This window comes from Bos mutus, chromosome 10, assembly GCF_027580195.1.
Source record: "Bos mutus isolate GX-2022 chromosome 10, NWIPB_WYAK_1.1, whole genome shotgun sequence".
NCBI classification, from domain to species: domain Eukaryota; kingdom Metazoa; phylum Chordata; class Mammalia; order Artiodactyla; family Bovidae; genus Bos; species Bos mutus.
Window position 1 is genome coordinate 25,448,913 of NC_091626.1, and position 17,076 is coordinate 25,465,988.

General features: G+C 44.1%; 1 protein-coding gene across 15 annotated transcripts in view; it reads right to left on the reverse strand.

Moving 5' to 3' along the window:
• Window positions 1-13,000: 13,000 nt before the first annotated feature.
• The window catches only part of SIPA1L1 (signal induced proliferation associated 1 like 1), a 385,127-nt gene continuing 381,051 nt past the window's right edge, over window positions 13,001-17,076 (reverse strand). For 12 of the 15 annotated variants that reach the window (XM_070377614.1, XM_070377620.1, XM_070377612.1 and 9 more), the window contains 2 exons: window positions 16,133-16,217; window positions 13,001-15,005 (listed from right to left, as the gene is read on the reverse strand). In XM_070377614.1, coding sequence (XP_070233715.1) covers window positions 14,862-15,005; window positions 16,133-16,217 — 229 coding nt within the window. In that variant the 3' untranslated portion in view covers window positions 13,001-14,861. The remainder of the gene's footprint in view (window positions 15,006-16,132; window positions 16,218-17,076) is intronic. The other 3 variants (XM_070377624.1, XM_070377623.1, XM_070377627.1) reach the window with 1 other exon arrangement.

Sequence of the window (17,076 nt, forward strand, 5' to 3'; positions counted from 1 at the left end):
CCTCTGTAATTTGATTTTCGGTAGTGGTATGCTTGGGTTCATTTCTTTCATTGTTTGTGTATCTGTTCTAGGTTTTCTGCTTTGTGGTTTTTTAAAAAAAGATGTTTTACATTCCACGTATAAGTGATAACATGCACTACTTTTCTTTCTCTGTCTGACTTCACCAAGCATATATTAGACTCTTTAGGCTTATCCATGTTGACACAAATAGCAGAATTTTATTCTTTTCTATAGATGTTTATTCTTTATTCTTTTTTATGAATGTTTGGGTTCATTTGTATTAGACCCTCTGATTTCTGTGCTTTGATATATTTCTTTTTTCAGGTTTTGGAAGGTTTTAGCTGTAATTTCATCAGATGCATTTCTGACCCATTTTTCTCACTTCTCCTTCTGGGACCTCTATAGTGTGAATGTTAGTATGCTTGATGTTGTCTCAGAGATCCTTTAACCTGTTCTCATTATTTAAAACTTGGTTTTCTTTTTGTTGTTTTGATTGAGTGATTTTCATTAGTCTATCTTTCAGATCATTTATGCATTCTGTATCATTTAGTCTGCTGTTAATTCCTTTTAGTGCATTTTTTCACTTCAGTTATTCTTCAGTTCTGAGTGGTTCTTTGTAATAGTAATAATGTTTACAAGGAATTCATTAATATCTATTTTCTCTAATTCAGTTAGTATTCTTATTACTAACGCTTTGAACTCTTTAGCTGGAAAATTGTTTTTTTTAAACCAGTTATTTGACCTGCGTTTTGGTTTTGTGTTTCATAATTTTATTTATTTATTTTTTGGCTGTGCTGCTTCAGGGCACGTGGGATCTTCCCAGAACCCAGGACTGAAGTCATGTCTCCTGCATTGGCGGGTGGATTCTTTACCACTGAGCCACCAGGGAAGCCCTGGTATATTGTTTATTTCTGTTTTGCTCATTGTTTTCTCAGTGGTTGTCTCTTTTCTTTCAGTTGAAACAAATTCTTCTGTCTTCTCAGTTTGCTGAACTTTCTGCATCTCTATGAAATTAGGTAAAGCAGTTACCCATCCTGGTCTTGAAGGGGTATCCCTGTATGAGCTTTGGGGGTTCCTAGCGTCTTTGGATCTAGTATGAGCATGAGTCTTGTCTTCTGCAGGGTGGGCTGGTAGCTATCACCTTGGTAGGAGACAGGACTGGAGATAGAAGGGCTGTGGCCAGAGCCAGATGTGAGCTGTCTTCTCTGCTCAGAGGCCAACACCACCCTATTGGGGGTAGGGTCAGGTTCCAAGCTGCTGAAACAAGGGCACTGAACACAAGGTCCAAGTTGGCTTCATTCTCTCTAAGTGTGTGCTAGCCTCCCTCCAAGCACTGGCAAAAGGGAAGCATTGCTGGAGCAAGAGCAGCCACAGTGGGTGTTTGACATGGATGTGGGTGCAGGCTCTGGCAATTCCAGCACCAGTCAGAGCTCTGAACCACTGCCAATCCTCTGCCTCTGTGAGCACCAGCAATGGACACCCTCACCTCGTACAAATGCTGCACCAGGTCTGAGATGGTTCCACCTCCCAGCTCCCTCAAGGGTGCTCCCCTTGACTGCAACAGGCCCTGCCCCCATGTGGAGCTGCACCAACAGAGCAAGTGTGGGCTGGAGTGGGTGCGCAGCTCAGGCTGGGTGTGTGTGAGGGCAGTCACAGGAAACCCACAGGGAACTGGCAGAGTCCTGGACAGTTTCAATCCGCTGCTTCTGCCTTCTTTCAGCAGTAAGCATGTGCATGCTTTTCATAGCAGAATCTGTTTCTTACAGCTCCACTGTCAGTTCCTCTATTTTCAAGCCAGCCAACCACTCTAATGGCAGAAAGTAAAGAGGAACTAAAGAGCCTCTTGATGAGGGTGGAAGAGGAGAGTGAAAAAGCTGGCTTAAAACTGAACATTCAAAAAAGCTTACATCAAGGCATCTGGTCCCATCACTTCATGGCAAATAAAAGGGGAAAAAGTGGAAGCAGTGACAGATTTTATTTTCTTGGGCTCCAAAATCACTTTGGACAGTGACTATAGCCATGAAATTAAAAGACACTCCTTGGAAGGAAAGCTATGAGAAACCTAGACAGTGTATTAAAAAGCAGAGACATCACTTTGCCAACAAAGGCCCGTATAGTCAAAGCTATAGTTTTCCCAGTGGTCGTTTATGGATATGAGAGTTGGACCACAAAGAAAGCCAAGCACTGAAGAATTGATGCTTTAGAACTGTGGTGTTGGAGAAGACTCTTGAGAGTCCCTTGGATTGCAAGGAGATCAAATCATTCAATCTTAAAGACAATCAACCCTGAATATCCCTTGGAAGGACTGATGCTGAAATCAAAGCTCCAATACTTTGGCCACTTGATGCAAAGATCCCCATGCTGGGAAAGATTGAAGGCAAAAAGAGAAGGAAGAGGCAGAGGATGACATGGTTATATAGCATCACCAACTAAATGGACATAAGTTTGGGCAAATTCTGGGAGATAGTGAAGGACAGGGAAACCTGGCATGTTGCAGTCCATGGGGTTGCAAGGAGTCTGACACGACTGACTGACTGAACAACAAAAGGTAATTCATACCCCCAGTGGCAAACCCTAGGGTTGGGGTGTGAAATATGTGAATCAAATGGCTCATTCCCCAGAAAGCCAGTTTTCCCCTCCTAAGGGTGCAGGTCCTGACCTGATTGCTTCTCTTCCCTTCCTACAGCCTTGGTTGTAAATGAGTCTGTCTGCCAGGCTCCAGATTGCTTTCAGTGAGAATTACTCCCGATGTATCCTTAATGTGTTCATGGAAGGGAGGTGAGCTCTGCCATTTTGATCTCCCACCCTCTTTTTCCTTAACTTTTGACACTTTGTAATGTAGGTCTAGGTGTGGGTTCCCATGGGTTCATCTTATCTGAGACTCTCAAATAAGATGTATGTTTCCTTATCCAGGTTAGGAAACTTTTCTGCCATTATTTCTTCAAATAAGTTTTCTTCCTCTTCTCTCTCCTTCTCTTGGGGCCCTTAAAATACAAATGATGGTCCATTTGACTTTGTCCCATAAGTCCCTTAAGCTATTTTTATTTTTGGCTGCTCTGATTGGGTGAGTTCTACTGCGCTGTCTTTGAGTTCAATGATCTTTTTCTCTGCATCACCTGTGTGTCGAACCCTTCCACTGTATTTCTTGGTTCAGTAACTGTATTCTTCCACTCTGTGACTTCTTGGTATTTCTTACATGTTCCATCACTGAAACTGATGAAATTTCATCACTGAAATTCTCACTTTGCTCATGCATTCTTCTCCCAAGCTTCATAAGCACCTCTAAGACAATGTATTTGAAGTCTTTACCAGGCAGATCACCTATCTCCATTTCATTCAAGTCTTTTTCGGAGGTTTTATCTTGCTTTTTCATTTTGAACATTTCCTTTGTTTCTTCATCCTTCTTGACTGTGTTGGTTTCTGTGCATTAGATAAAACAGCTACTTCTTCAGTCTTTAAGGAGTGGCCTCGTGTAGTGGATGAACCTTATTGCTCTACCCTGTCCTATTTCTCAGAGCAAACCTTTATGATTGTCCAAGATGCTTTTTAAATTTTTAACAGCCTCTAATAGTTGAGGGTGTAAAGACACCTGCCAGTATTCTAAAGAGGAGGATTTCAGTCAGCACCTCTACTCTGGCTAATTAGAAGCCAGACCTTCAGGCAGCAGCTTTTAAATTGTGCAAATATACCTCTCTACAGGGAAGACTGAGAGATGGGCATTTCTCCCTGTGCTGAAACTTGATAGCTAGTTAAGAACTATTTCTTTTTTTTTTTTTTTTTTGCTGCCAATCCATTGAACCCATGAATATGAGTTCCATTGGCCACTGGATACAGGCAATCAAGGGGTATCCCCTGGGTAACAGCCATAAAGACAGAGTACCAGATATAAAAACTGGGGCATCAGATACAGACTCCATTCCTGGAAATAATGGTGCTCTGGAGAACAGCAAAGGTAGAGTGTGAAGACAGTGCCTGTCTCCCACGGTCTCTGGAGAGGATTACAGTTGGCCGTTAGATGTGTGTTTAATTAGAAGCCACCCCTCAGGCTTTAACTAGGAAGACAAGCTAATAGGTTTCTTTCACAGAAAGGCTGGGCACTTCCATCTGTCACCTCTCTGCTGTGCCCTGCAAATGATGGCCAGTTAAGAACTCTTTCTCCATTTGTTACAATCTTGTGGTACCCATGTACATAAACTCCACTGGCCACCCAAGGTAGGAGACCTAGAGGAGTCCCCTGGGTAGTGGCCACAAAAACCGGGGGTGTTGGACAAGGGTATAAGCTCCTTTCTGGGAGATGCTAACCAGTTGGAGCAAAGCAGAGGGAAAACACAAAGATATCAATAGTAACAGCTGGCTCCCATCTTTGTAGAGTACTTCAGTAGTCCCCTAGATGTGTGTGTTAAGTTAGATGCTTGCTCCTCAGACCACTGCTTTGAAAGTAAGAGTGAAGTTGCTCAGTCGTGTCTGACTCTTTGCGTCCCCATGGACTGTAGCCTACCAGGCTCATCCATCCATGGGATTTTCCAGGCAAGAATACTGGAATGGGTTGCCATTTCCTTCTCCAGGAGATCTTCCCAACCCAGGGATTGAACACGGGTCTCCCACATTGTAGACAGGCACTTTACCATCTGAGCCACAGGAAAGTTCTTAAGAACTTAAGGCCATTGCCTTAAGATAAGCTACAAAACCTCTGGGTGCTTTTCAGTTGTCAGCCTTGCATGATCCATCTAAGGACTGCTTCTCAGTTCACTATAGCCTTGTGGTCTTGTGGGCACAAACCTCATTGCCTTTCAAAGCTAGATGTTTTGGGGATTCATCTCTCAGGTGCAGGTCTTAATAATTTGGGAGCCAAAAGTGGGGTCCAAACCCTTGGCTCCATGGGGAGAAGCTCAGGTTTGTGAGTTTCCTCCTGATCCTGTGCTGCAGGGTGGGTTTATAGTGAGATTGTGTCTCAGCCTGTCCTTCCCATGTGGGATTTTCTCATTTGCCTGATGTAGGAGTCATTCATGTAATCTAGTGCAGGGTTTTGGATTTGGTGTGTTCAAGGGAAGACACAAGTTCAGGATCCTTTTCCATTGCCATCTTGAACTGGAGCCTTGTATTCTGGTGTTGAGGATTTAAGGTAGAATGGCTCTGAACCCATGGGAACCAGAGGAGAAGAGGCCTACGGGAGAAAAAGGGCATATTCTGTGACCAGCCTCTCCCTGAGAAGTAGGGTGTGTCTGTTTCCCCTCCCCATGACTCTGGGCTTGAGAAAACATGGGCAAGTGACAGTAAGCCATTTTTAGACCTACTTTTTAAGAAGACTGGCCCTGTCCACCTTGGCCTCTTGGAGCTCTGAGTACCATGTTAACAACCCAACCACTGTGCTAGAAAGAAGACGGGGAGAAGCTCTGAGACTGTATGGAGAGGGGAACTGGCCCTGCTGGGTTCAGTCTTTCACTGTTACCACTGAGGGGCAGGAATGTGAGTGAAGTCACACTGGGCTTTCCAAGCCAGTCCAGCTGCATATGACTGAGTCACCCCAGTTAATGCCACGTGGAGGAGAAGAATCACCCAGCTGAGCCCTGCCCAAATTCCTGACCTGTGAAAGGGTGCATAATACAGTGGTGGTGGTTTGAACAACTAAGTATGAAGAAGCTTAAGTGGCCATAGATGACTAGAGCACTGGCTGAAGGAAGAGATCCTGGCCGGTAACACCGACTCCCAGGTGTCCTGCTGCAGCCTTGGCAGGCAGTCGGGAGGCATTTGGACTTTTGCCTAGGTTTATACTTGGGAGCTGATCTTGTTTTGTTCTTCTCAGTCTGTCGCTTTAGCAAACAGACTGCAAAGACCTTGGGCATGGTTTTCCAACAGATGGGCTTAGAAGTATAAGCTGAAAGTCTCTTCTTTGACTTTCAATTGCTAAAAACAGGGACCAACTTTGAAATCCATGACTTCTATCTGCTCACTGGTAAAGATACAAAGCTGGTAGCAGGTTATTACAGCAACATCAGTAATGAGATGTGATTAGACCAGGGTGTAAAATTAACATTGTTGCAGTTTATCCTAAGGAGGGAAGAGTGTTAGATACAATATTTAGAAGTTGGTTTTAAAACAAAGATTTTAATTGGCTTCTGCTAAGCAAATGCTTCTCGGTTTTAAAAAAAGGAAAAATTGGGAGTAGGGTGAGGTGAGGCTGAGAATTCTCAACCACTGTACAAATGGCTGCTCAAAGGATAACTCTATCCTTTTGGCTCGACCTACTGAGGAGCACCAAGGTGTCCAGGTATGTCAAGCCAGATGACCCCTTTGCCTGTAACACCTGGCATTTACATGCCATTCCGTTATTCAGAAGAGCTGGCCAAGAATTTTTGAAAGCTTAGAGGAGAGTTTCTCAGAATGGTTCAGGCCTAGGCCAGGGAATTGGAAATTAGGCCACCTCTCCAGGTGGTACTGATGCATTCTTAAGTATAGCTTCTCAAAGCCTCTTTACCTCCAGATTTGGCCTGTGATTAGACGAAGGTGTTTCTCTGAACTGAAACTTTAGGGAGGACGTCTATGTTTCTTCGGTGTAACATTTTCATTTGGGGCTGCATAGGTCTTTGTTCCTGTGTGAGGGCTTTCTCTGGTGTAACGAGCAGGGGTGGCGGTGGCGGTGTAAGGGTTGCTCGTTATGGTGGCTTCTCTTGTTCTGGAGCACAGGCTTTAGGCACGTGGGGTTCAGTAGCTGTGCACAGGATTAGTTGCCCTGCAGCACGTGGAAGCTTCCTAGACCAGAGATCAAACCCGTGTCCCCTGTATTGGCAGGTAGATTCTTAACCACTGGACCACCTGGGAAGTCCAGAACATCTGTGTTGAATGTTGAAGCACTTTTCAGTTTCCTCTCTGCTAAAGGGTCCCAGGGGAGGTGGTTTCCTCTTAGTCCTCTGGCCTTTAGGACACTCTGTTGTCTTCCCTGGCTCCTAGGCCCACCCCATTTATAGCCCAGTGTCTGTGATGCTCATTTTCTAGATCCCTTTGGTGCAATGATCTATACAATCAGGTCATGCAAGGGGCCCATAGGTTGGAAATAATATAACTGAGAAAGTACAGAGTACGTACTGGCTCTGAAATTAGAGGCCTAGGTCTAAATCCCAGCTCTACCATTCACCAGATATTCAAACAAATGATTTGATCTCTCTGGGCTTCAGTTTCTTATTTCTGTAAAGTGGCAACAATTAGAGCACCCTCCTCACAGGGCTGTTATAAGTACTCAGAGAGCAAATGCATATATGGCAATTGTCTTTAATGGATATTATGTGATTAGATTGTGGAAGAGAAGGGGCTGGAAACCATGGCACATGAGGACAAGTTGAGAGAATAAAGAATTCTTATCCTGGGGAAGAAATAATATTGGGAAGACTTGATATTTTCCAACATATTGATGGTTATTACCTGGGAAGGGAAATCTGTATTTATGTAATTCAAAATGATAGGGCTGTGGGTAGTTGCAAAAATGAAAGGGAAATGGATTTTCCCTGAATAAAAGGCACTTTTTAAGAAGAGGAGGAAATGTAAAGATAAAATGTTCTGTGTCAGGAAGTAGTGAGCTTCCCATCACTAGATGTATTCAAACCCGCCCAGGTGCCTGAACTTGTGGCTGTGTGACGAAAAAGAGACTGACTACTGAGAAGGGAGGTGGAAAGGTAACTTTGAAGATCTGTTTCCACCTCGAGTCTATAACTCATGGCTCCAAGTTTATTTAAGGAGAGCAGAATCCACTAGAAAAGGTGATGAGATGGCATCTTTGCAAAGTGGTTCCTGGCCTCACTTAATTCTTGGCTTCAAGCCCGGGAAAGCACTTAATCACCATTGATCAACTAACTTGGAGACATAATCTTTTTCCTGTAACTTGCATCCACCGGTCCATTTTTCCCTGTCTCGTACCACAGGGATCAAAGCTGGTTTCTCCTTCACACCACAGTGTCAAGCATTTAAAGATAATGATCAGTAGTTCTGTATCCCCAAACGCCTCTATCCTCCACCGGATCTTTTCTCTTTTGGGGTAGAATTGTTTGCTCCCAGTGCCTGTATATGAAATTCAATGTTCATACTCCAACTGAATCTTTAATATTAAGCTAGACTGCATTTACAGCACATGTTTTAATAGGCATATCCTCATTAATTTGATATACCCAGGTGTCTCAGTGGTAAAGAATCTACCTGCCAATGCAGGAGGCACAAGAGACGTGGGTTTGCTGCTTGGGTGAGGAAGATCCCCTGGAGGAGGGCATGGCAACCCACTCCAGTATTCTTGCCTGGGAAATCCCATGCACAGAGGAGCTTGAAGGGCTACAGTCCATGGGGTCAAAAAAGTCAGGTAACACGCATTAATTTTATCTGTGCCTACATAGGTCTGAATTTATCTTTGTACCAACTGCAACAGAAGAGTTTGCTAAGCATATTCATTGTCTTAAGATTGTGGAGCAATGCTTAAGCGGCTTAAGAGAAGTAACTTGTTCAAATACCCCTAAGTTCCTCAGAAAAATTACTAGGTCAGTTACAAATCCATTTCCACTCTTTACTGTGACAAGGGACCGAAGAACTGCCTCCAGGCAACTTTATTAATAAGCTACCTCTAGCTTGCTATTGGGAGAAGGAAATGGCAACCCACTCCAGTATTCTTGCCTGGAGAATCCTGTGGACAGAGGAGCCTGGAGGGCTGCTGTCCATAGGGTCGCACAGAGTTGGATACGACTGAAGCGACTTAGCATGCATGCATGCATTGGAGAAGGAAATGGCAACCCACTCCAGTATTCTTGCCTGGAGAATCCCAGGGACATAGGACCCTGGTGGGCTGCCGTCTATGGGGTCGCACAGAGTCGGACACGACTGAAGCGACTTAGCAGCAGCAGCAGCTTGCTGTTTGGACTTGAGTAAAATTCCTTTCTTAAATTTGTTTTCTCAGAGCTTAGATTCCCAGGAACACGGAATAGGTGAGGGTAGGGGTGTGGTGGGAGTGCCTGTGTGCAGTGGTGGCGGCTAGACTTGGTGAAGGAAATGACTCTCTCGGGTTTGGCATGAGCGATCTGGAGGCACACACTCAGATGTCCACCTACCCACCGTCTAGTTACATAAACGTGTGCAGTGAGTTGGGGGTATGAGGGCAGTAGGGAGTGGAGGTGTCAGTGCTGAGTGAGAGAACCCACACCCTCCCAGACATTTATACTTTTGCCTAGAGAGCTGGATTTGATTGATAGCCATTTTGTGATTCTTTTCCTACATGCTGAGTTATAGAATGCATAGGAGAGGTGCTGTTGGGTGGGCTCATTAGAGATTCCTGCTGCTGCTAAGTCACTTCAGTTGTGTCCGACTCTGTGTGACCCCATGGACTGCAGCCTTCCAGGCTCCTCCATCCATGGGATTCTCCAGGCAAGAGTACTGGAGTGGGGCGCCACTGCCTGCCTGCTAAGTTGCTTCAGTTGTGTCGACTCTTTAAGATGCTATGAACTGTAGTCCACCAGGCTCCTCTGTCCATAGGATTCTCCAGGCAAGAATACTGGAGTGGGTTGCCATGCCCTACTTAGGGGATCATTCGGACCCAGGGATCGAAATTGCGTCTCCTGTATCTCTTGTGTTCACAGGCAGGTTCTTTACCACTAGCCTCATTAGAGATTCAGGGGTGTTCTAATGTGTAAGGAGATCGGCTCCTTTAGAACAGAGCACTTTGGTTAAGGAGAGATGCCTGCATCCTAGAACACGAGATGAGCCCTGTTAAGGAATGCATTTAACAACACAGAGTAAGATACCCAAAGCTTTGGGGATTTTGCCTGGGAGATCCATGGGTCCTGAGAGAGACAACTTGGAGGATAAAATGAATGGCATGTATTTGAAGGTGGGGCTGGCTGTTCTGGCAGAGCAGCTCTTTAAGGGGCATAGTGAGGTGTGCTCATTTAGAGGAAGTAACAGGAGGAGGATGTTTGAGATAAGCATGTTCACAGGACCAAAGGCAAGCACGGAGAAGGAGGTTGATGAGAGGCATTATGAAAGGCAGGGAAGGTGAAAGCTCTCTTGGGTCCCAGGTATGATGGCTCAGATGTCCTAAGGCATGAAAGGGGAGATGCTGGGTTTTTAAGGCTGAAGGACCAGAAGGGCTAATCTGAAAAGGAAACAAAGGAGCACGACACTGGCAGACTCTCTCCACTGGGGAGACGAGGGAGATGAGAGGAAAAGGAGGGCAGTGAGGGGACAAGCAGCAACTAAAACCAAGGCTATGGATGATCTCTGAAAAGGCAGCCAGTGTCTTCGAGTCTTTGAGCTGCAGCCTACCTAAAGCACCCAGAGAAAAGAGCAACCCTTTCCTTCTCTCTGTACACAGGTGCAGAAAACGGCTGTGATGCAGCAGAGGGTTTAGGTAAAGATTCCTTAAGTTTGCAGCAGGTATGAGGGCAGTCGGGAAACTTGCTGGTCTAGTAACTTTTAGGTTTGATAGGTTCTTGGAGATTAGGGTAAGCAGGCTGGGCTGAATCTGGAAGTTCGTGACTGGGATTCAACGCTCCCAGCCTGGGACTGAGTCTCCCATCTTCATACACCTGTGAGGACATACACTGTGCACTTGACCGAAGGTTCTCCCACTGGCTCCCAAGTTCAACCTCTCTAATCTCCTCAAGGTTACCAAGGTCATTCCTTGCTGACCCGGTAAGTGGTCTCTTATTCATGGTGGTCAGGACACTCCAGTGATGTTCAGGTAACATATGAATAGTTAACAAATAGTCAAATGGCAGCAGGTTTCATGCAAAGGAGGCTCTAAATTATTTTTTAGTACAAAAAAAAAAGTTCTTTATTTTGCCTAAAATCTCTTTATAACTTGTTTCCTCCTGCAATTGGTGTCAGCCAACCTGTCGAAATAATACTCAGGTGTCTGGACACTGTTAACATATTATTAACCGGGGGATTTTTGCAAAAAACTAATGCCTGTGGTTGGTGATTTTTTATGTAAGTGAATATTGAAATGTCTCCAGTCAGTAACATTTGGGTAACAAGACATTAATACATCCCTGGTTAGTAATGAGTTAAGAGCCTTGTGCTGTAGCATCTATTTGTCTTAATTACTAATAGGCATGAACATCCTCTTGTTAACACTATTCCTCAAAAACCCTGCTTCTAAGTCATCACTTGGAAGTTGCAAAAAGTACTAAGTTCTCACTCCAGACCTGCTAATCACAGATCCTGGGCACGCAACCTGGTGACCCGTGTTTTACCCAGCCCTCCAGGTGACGGCGACGCAAGCTTGAGTCCCTGTTCTAAAATGCACCTGACCAATATTAAGCAGAGTGGACGAACTCATTCTGGCTCTTCCATCCTTCTCCAATTAGCATGTCAGGGCTCTCTCTCAGAAAAACAACACAGAAGCCTGAACATATTGGAGCTGAGGACAGTGAAAGGCGTTTATTGAGTGCCTTGAATTTGCCAGCCACTGGCTTTACACACATGACCCCACTTAATCCTTAAAATAATACGAGATAAAATAGTAATTTTACCAGATAGGAAACCGAACTCAAAGCTATTAGGTAATTTACCTAAAGACACAGCTACTACATAATGGATGGGGTCTGCATGCGTGCCCAGTTGTGCCTGACTCTGCAACCCTTTCTTTGGACATTAGCACGCCAGGCTCCTCTGTCCCGTGTGACTTTCCAGGCAAGAATACTGGAGTTGGTTGCCATTTCCTCCTCCAGGGGATCTTCCTGGCCTAGGGATTGAACCCATGTCTCCTGCGTCTCCTGTATTGCAGGCGGATTCTTTAATGCAGAGCCATGAGGGAAGCCCAGATGGGATTTGAGTCCAAGTCAGATGTCTTTATCAGAGTATGTTGATTCCTTATGGATAGCTCAGTAGTGGCATAATTCATACAGGGAAAAGGTAACCAATAATACTGTGCTATTACTCTTTTAAAATAACACAGCTCCTCTTTAACGATGCCGAAGTCTTTACTGTTTAAGCACATTTCTGACCAAAGTGGGCCACCATGCACTTCAGTCTCAATTTTGCTCACTCTGGGGAGATTGCACCAGGTAGCTACATGTGTCTGCTGTGCGACCGTCATCTGTCCAGGTCATTGTCAACTACACGCAAATGGCTTACGCTTGCTGGGCCTATTTCTTCTGCTCTTGTGTCACCATTTATATCTTCATGTACGGAGCTAGTAATCCAACCCAACCCAATCTGTTTACCACCGGCAGCAGATTCAAGAGCACAACCAACTGGCTCCTCCGGTCAGCTCAGAAGATCCTCCATCAATGCAGGTCAACAGCACTTTCTCCCAGAAACTGTCAACCCACACCCAAACCCTTCAGAAACAATGTGTAAACCTTCTAAACCAGGTAAAACAAAACAAAAAAAAAAACCCCTACTTTTTTACTTGCTAATTAGGGTATCCTGTGGCATCCAGTCTTAGCCTGCCTTATAATTCTAGAATTTGTAGGACTGTTGAACCAAATAAAAGGAAGAAACTGTCTGCTGTCAATTAGCTGCACCACTGGAGAGGAACAGTGGCGTGGCAGATTTTAAAAATTTGGTTCCATTTGGCTTTGGAATGCATTATGATTTTTTCAGTAGATTAACTTTCCTAATTATATTTTGCACAGTCTAATATTAGCAGGCATTTGTATTCCCTGAGCATATAACATCTAACACTGAGAGCTGGGAGATGCAGAAGACGAGTCCAAAAATGTACTGGTCTCAAGGAATGACAATGTATGGAAAACACACATATGGATAATGAAGAGGGAACTAATTATAAAGTGCTCTGCAAATATTAAATCATAAGCAGAAAAGGCAAATCAGGAATTCTCTATGGATATGTGAATAGAGAATAAAAAAAATTTCTAAAAATTCTAAAAGGGACAAACTTTCAAGAATCATCTTGGGTGATATGGAGTGTGATGGAAAAATAAGGATACAAGGAGGGTCAGTGAGATATACTGGGTGGTCTTTCAAATAAGAATACCTCAAGCAATAATACCAAAGCGTTTTAAAAGAGCGTTTAAAATGAATTTTATTATTTGAATTTTACAAGTAGTCTTTAAAGGCTTCAAACAAGAACTCTGTTGCAAAACTCTAATAAATAGCTTGCCCCAAGTCCCCAAACAAAATGTAAGACAAAATAAAAACTAAACTCAGAAGGATAAGCAAGACTTCAGAATGCTTGGATGTTAGTGCTATTTCTCATTTACAAAGAAATATCAGGCAATGTACAATCTCCTTCATACAAGTCAAAGGGAGAAAGAGACAGACAATTGAGATCTTTACAAAGCACTCCGAAATCTTCCTATTTCCATGAGAGAAATGTCACCAGAAAGAAAAAAAATCCCATGAAGAAGTCACAATTATGAATGAATTTGTAGCATAAAAGTCTGGTGATGCGGGTTGGGGGAGAAGAGGGGAACTCCACCCCATTTTTTTTCAGGGATGGAGAGAGGAATGGGTGGAGATTATTTGGGGCAGGGAACTTCCGAGCAGATACCGCTGGATTGCTGAACATTCCCTTAGACCAGAGTCACCACTGAAGGGCGCAGGTGACAATTTGGTGACAACTGTGAAGGCAAGAAACAAGGCCACCAGGGGCTCTCCCGGGGCCTCTCAACACTAGTGACCCAGTGTCTCTGTTCTGTGCAGGACCAAGAGCCTTGGAACAATGGCCAGGGGCCCAAAGCAGCTGCATCACTAGACAAGAAAAGCAGCATATCAATCACTTCTGCAGCAGAATCCTGCAGCTGGCCACACAAGGATGCAGGAAATGCTGGGCAGAAATTGTACACGGGACATGCAGGTCTCAAAAGGCCATTCCATCACCACAGTCATTGCTCCTAACAAGTAAGGATTAAAGTTCACAACTCAACATTCATTTTTTTCCTAGTTACAAATACTGGTAAAGTCTTGCTTTGGAGAGAAGGATTTACTAATTCATCAGTAAGATCATTTTGAACAAGATAAAAATACAATTTTGCCACATTGATAACTTTAAAAATCTCAAACAGAAACTATCCTTTTGACCAAAATGCATACAAATCTTAAGATTTTTTTTTTAGTTTGGAGGAATTCTGAAACCAATTACTGTTTGGACCCAGGAAGCAATAGAAAGGCTGATTCCAACACAGAGGGACTCACTTAAGCCAAACAAAGGGCTCTGGCTCAGAGGGCACACAGCGCCTGGGACCATTTTCCCAGGGAAAGGTAGGAGAAAGTAGTGATGTCATAATGCAAGATGGAAAAGGGGCGTGGCCCATAGGCTCTGTCTCTGCCTCTCTCTGGTTCATTGATTTGTTAAGTACCCCAATACTGCTGATCTCTGTAAGACAGGGACAGACATCACTAGTTCATGCACAAGCCATTTGAGGGAGGCAGGTATTTTCTGAAAGCACCTCCCTCCCCAGGCATTTTTAGGAACAAAGGTAAGGAAATCCCCCTCCCCAAATAAGCAGTTTTAAAAAACTTTATTTTCCTAGGAACAATGACATTTGTCAGGATAACAAAGGAAAGCTTGGATTACCTGAAATAGATAAGAAAGAGCTGTAATAGAGGCAGATGGGCCAGTGTCAGGGGGCAGGGAGGGTCCTAGGCCCAGCTTCTTTTTAAATACATAACAGATAAAGATATTGTGCAAAAAAATAAAGACATTCACATTTTAGCAGTTAAACTTTTATTTTACTTTTTTAAAATTTTTATTTACCTTTTTCATTTTCTTTTCTACAAAAGGCAGATAATGATTGTTGATCTGCAATTGTCAGGCTGTGCACTCCCCAAAAGGGGGCAAAGTCGGAAGCTGGGGCAGGAGCTCAGAGGGCGCCTCCAATGGGCGGGACTAAGGGGAAGGCAGCCCTGCGGCCGCCTCTTCCGGCCTAGCTCATGTCGATGGTGTTGAAGACCCACTCTGTGAACTTCTTCAGCTTGTCGGAGGCATTCTGGGACTCCTCCTGCAGCCTCAGGTTGTCCTCTCGCAAGTGCTGAACCTCCGCCTGAAGGTGAGCTTTGTCTTCTTTTTCCTGGGAGGGTGAGCAGAGCAAGAGAACTAAGAGGGTGGTCCCATTCTGCCCAGCCGCTAGGCGTGGCTGTGGATCTGTAAGCCCCCTTCACGCTACTAAACAGCTGACACAGGGCCAGCTGCTGGGTCTTCATTATTGACCGGCGGATTTCTGCAGGAACTAAAGCCTATGGCTGACAATTTTTATTTTGGCCGGCCCAAAATTATTTCACTGACACTCTGCAGGTTATTACGTTCGATAGTTACACCTGATACACCTGTAAAGTCTTCTCCAGCACCGTGGGTTTCATTTTCATGTTCCATATTGGAATCAATCACTAAGGTTTTTTTGTCTTTTTGCTAGTCTAATAGTCACATCGTCTGAATCAGAAGTATAATTTGAAGAACTATTATCTTCTGAGACGCTAGTATATATGTCACTAGGACAAGCAGAGACAGTATCGGCATCAGATTCACTGAAAAATTCTTCCTCACTCAATTTCACAGTACGTCATTTTTGAAAACTTTATGGAAATAAACTTGCGTTTATAACATACACAAGGTTGGAACAAAACCTAACAGCCAAATGTGAATGATAATGACAATCATACGGTGTATATGGTCATGTTAACTGTATCACTCTACAAGATACTGACACATCTCCGGTCAAGAATATGTTAAGATGTCCTCACCCAGGGAACAGGACTTACAGAGAATGTAAACACATGAGTGCATAGTTTAATGTCTGTTAAGTTATAAGGGCTGTCTTAATATAAAGTCACTCAAGAAACCAACAGCAACTGGTTCTTTTGGTGCAGGAGCCTGAATAACACTAAGGACGTGTGTGTACATCTGGGCTGTGGTTCAGGGGTGAGGAGATTGGGATAGGGCCCAGAGGGGGCTGGCTGAGGTTTAAAGGCATTTTACCAAAAAAAAAGGAATGCTTTTTCTGTATACATATGACAATGAAAGCCTTCTCACACTGTGCGTGTCAGTGGGAACCAAGCTCCAAGCAGACCCCTAAAATGTGTGTATTGAGAAAGCAGGGAGAACGCCCACAACTTATTCCACTGAAACTGCTGACAAAGGGCTCTCTCAGTTCAAGGCAGCTTGCATGGACAGGATAACCTGCTTGGAGAATATGTTTACCTTCTTCAGATCTTCTCGAAGCATCTTCAGCATACCTTCCAGCTGGTCCACTTTAGAAGCCAGAGTGGGAGAGGAATCTTTACTGCTGGGAACAAGAAACAAAAGACCATGTAGGCAGGAGTTCTCTGTGGCTGGGTTTGTTTGGTGTTTCTTTTCTTTTTTTTTAAAGGAGTTGGCTGTATTTATAAAATGATTTTCAATGTCAAATTACTCAGTATGGTGACACAATGTACCTTTTCATTTTTAAAAAAGGGAAATGGCAGTCTGAACAAAAGGTAATACAAGCGTAAACTACAGCCAATCAATAGCTTCCTTAAAGATTCTGCATCTTTGTGACAAAAAGATACGGGACAATACGTGAAAATGGTCTCTTTGGCAGCGCAAGAGGGGCTTTCTGGCAGATACAACTGTCGAACAGTGAAATGAATCTCTTTAGTGGCTTTAAGAAGAGTTACTCCTCTGTGTGTACCTGTTGGGTGGGGCAAGGCCTTATCTTGGGGCAACCCAGGTAAGTAAAGCCTGTGGCCACTCAACCCAGTGGCAGCTATGTTACTGCGTCCATCTCTTAAGACTACATCTTTCAGAAGTTTTTCATACGCACGTGCGCTCAACTGCTCAGTTGCATCGACTCTTTCCAACCCCACGGACTATAGCCTGCCAGGCTCCTCTGTCCATAGGATTTTCCCAGGCAAGAATACTGGTGTGGGTTGCCATTCCCTCCTCCAGGGGATTTTCCCCACCCAGGGACTGAACCTGGGTCTCCTGCATTGGCAGGCAAATTCTTTACTACTAGTGTCTTAAGCTCTTTACTATTATGATCAGCAAACTCTAAGGCCCACAACTTTCTCCCATTTCATTTTAGTGCTAAAAATGCTTCTAAGCCAAAAGGAGAGGAGGCTAGGGGAAAAGAAACATGTGTAATCGGCTGGACAGACCACACAGCT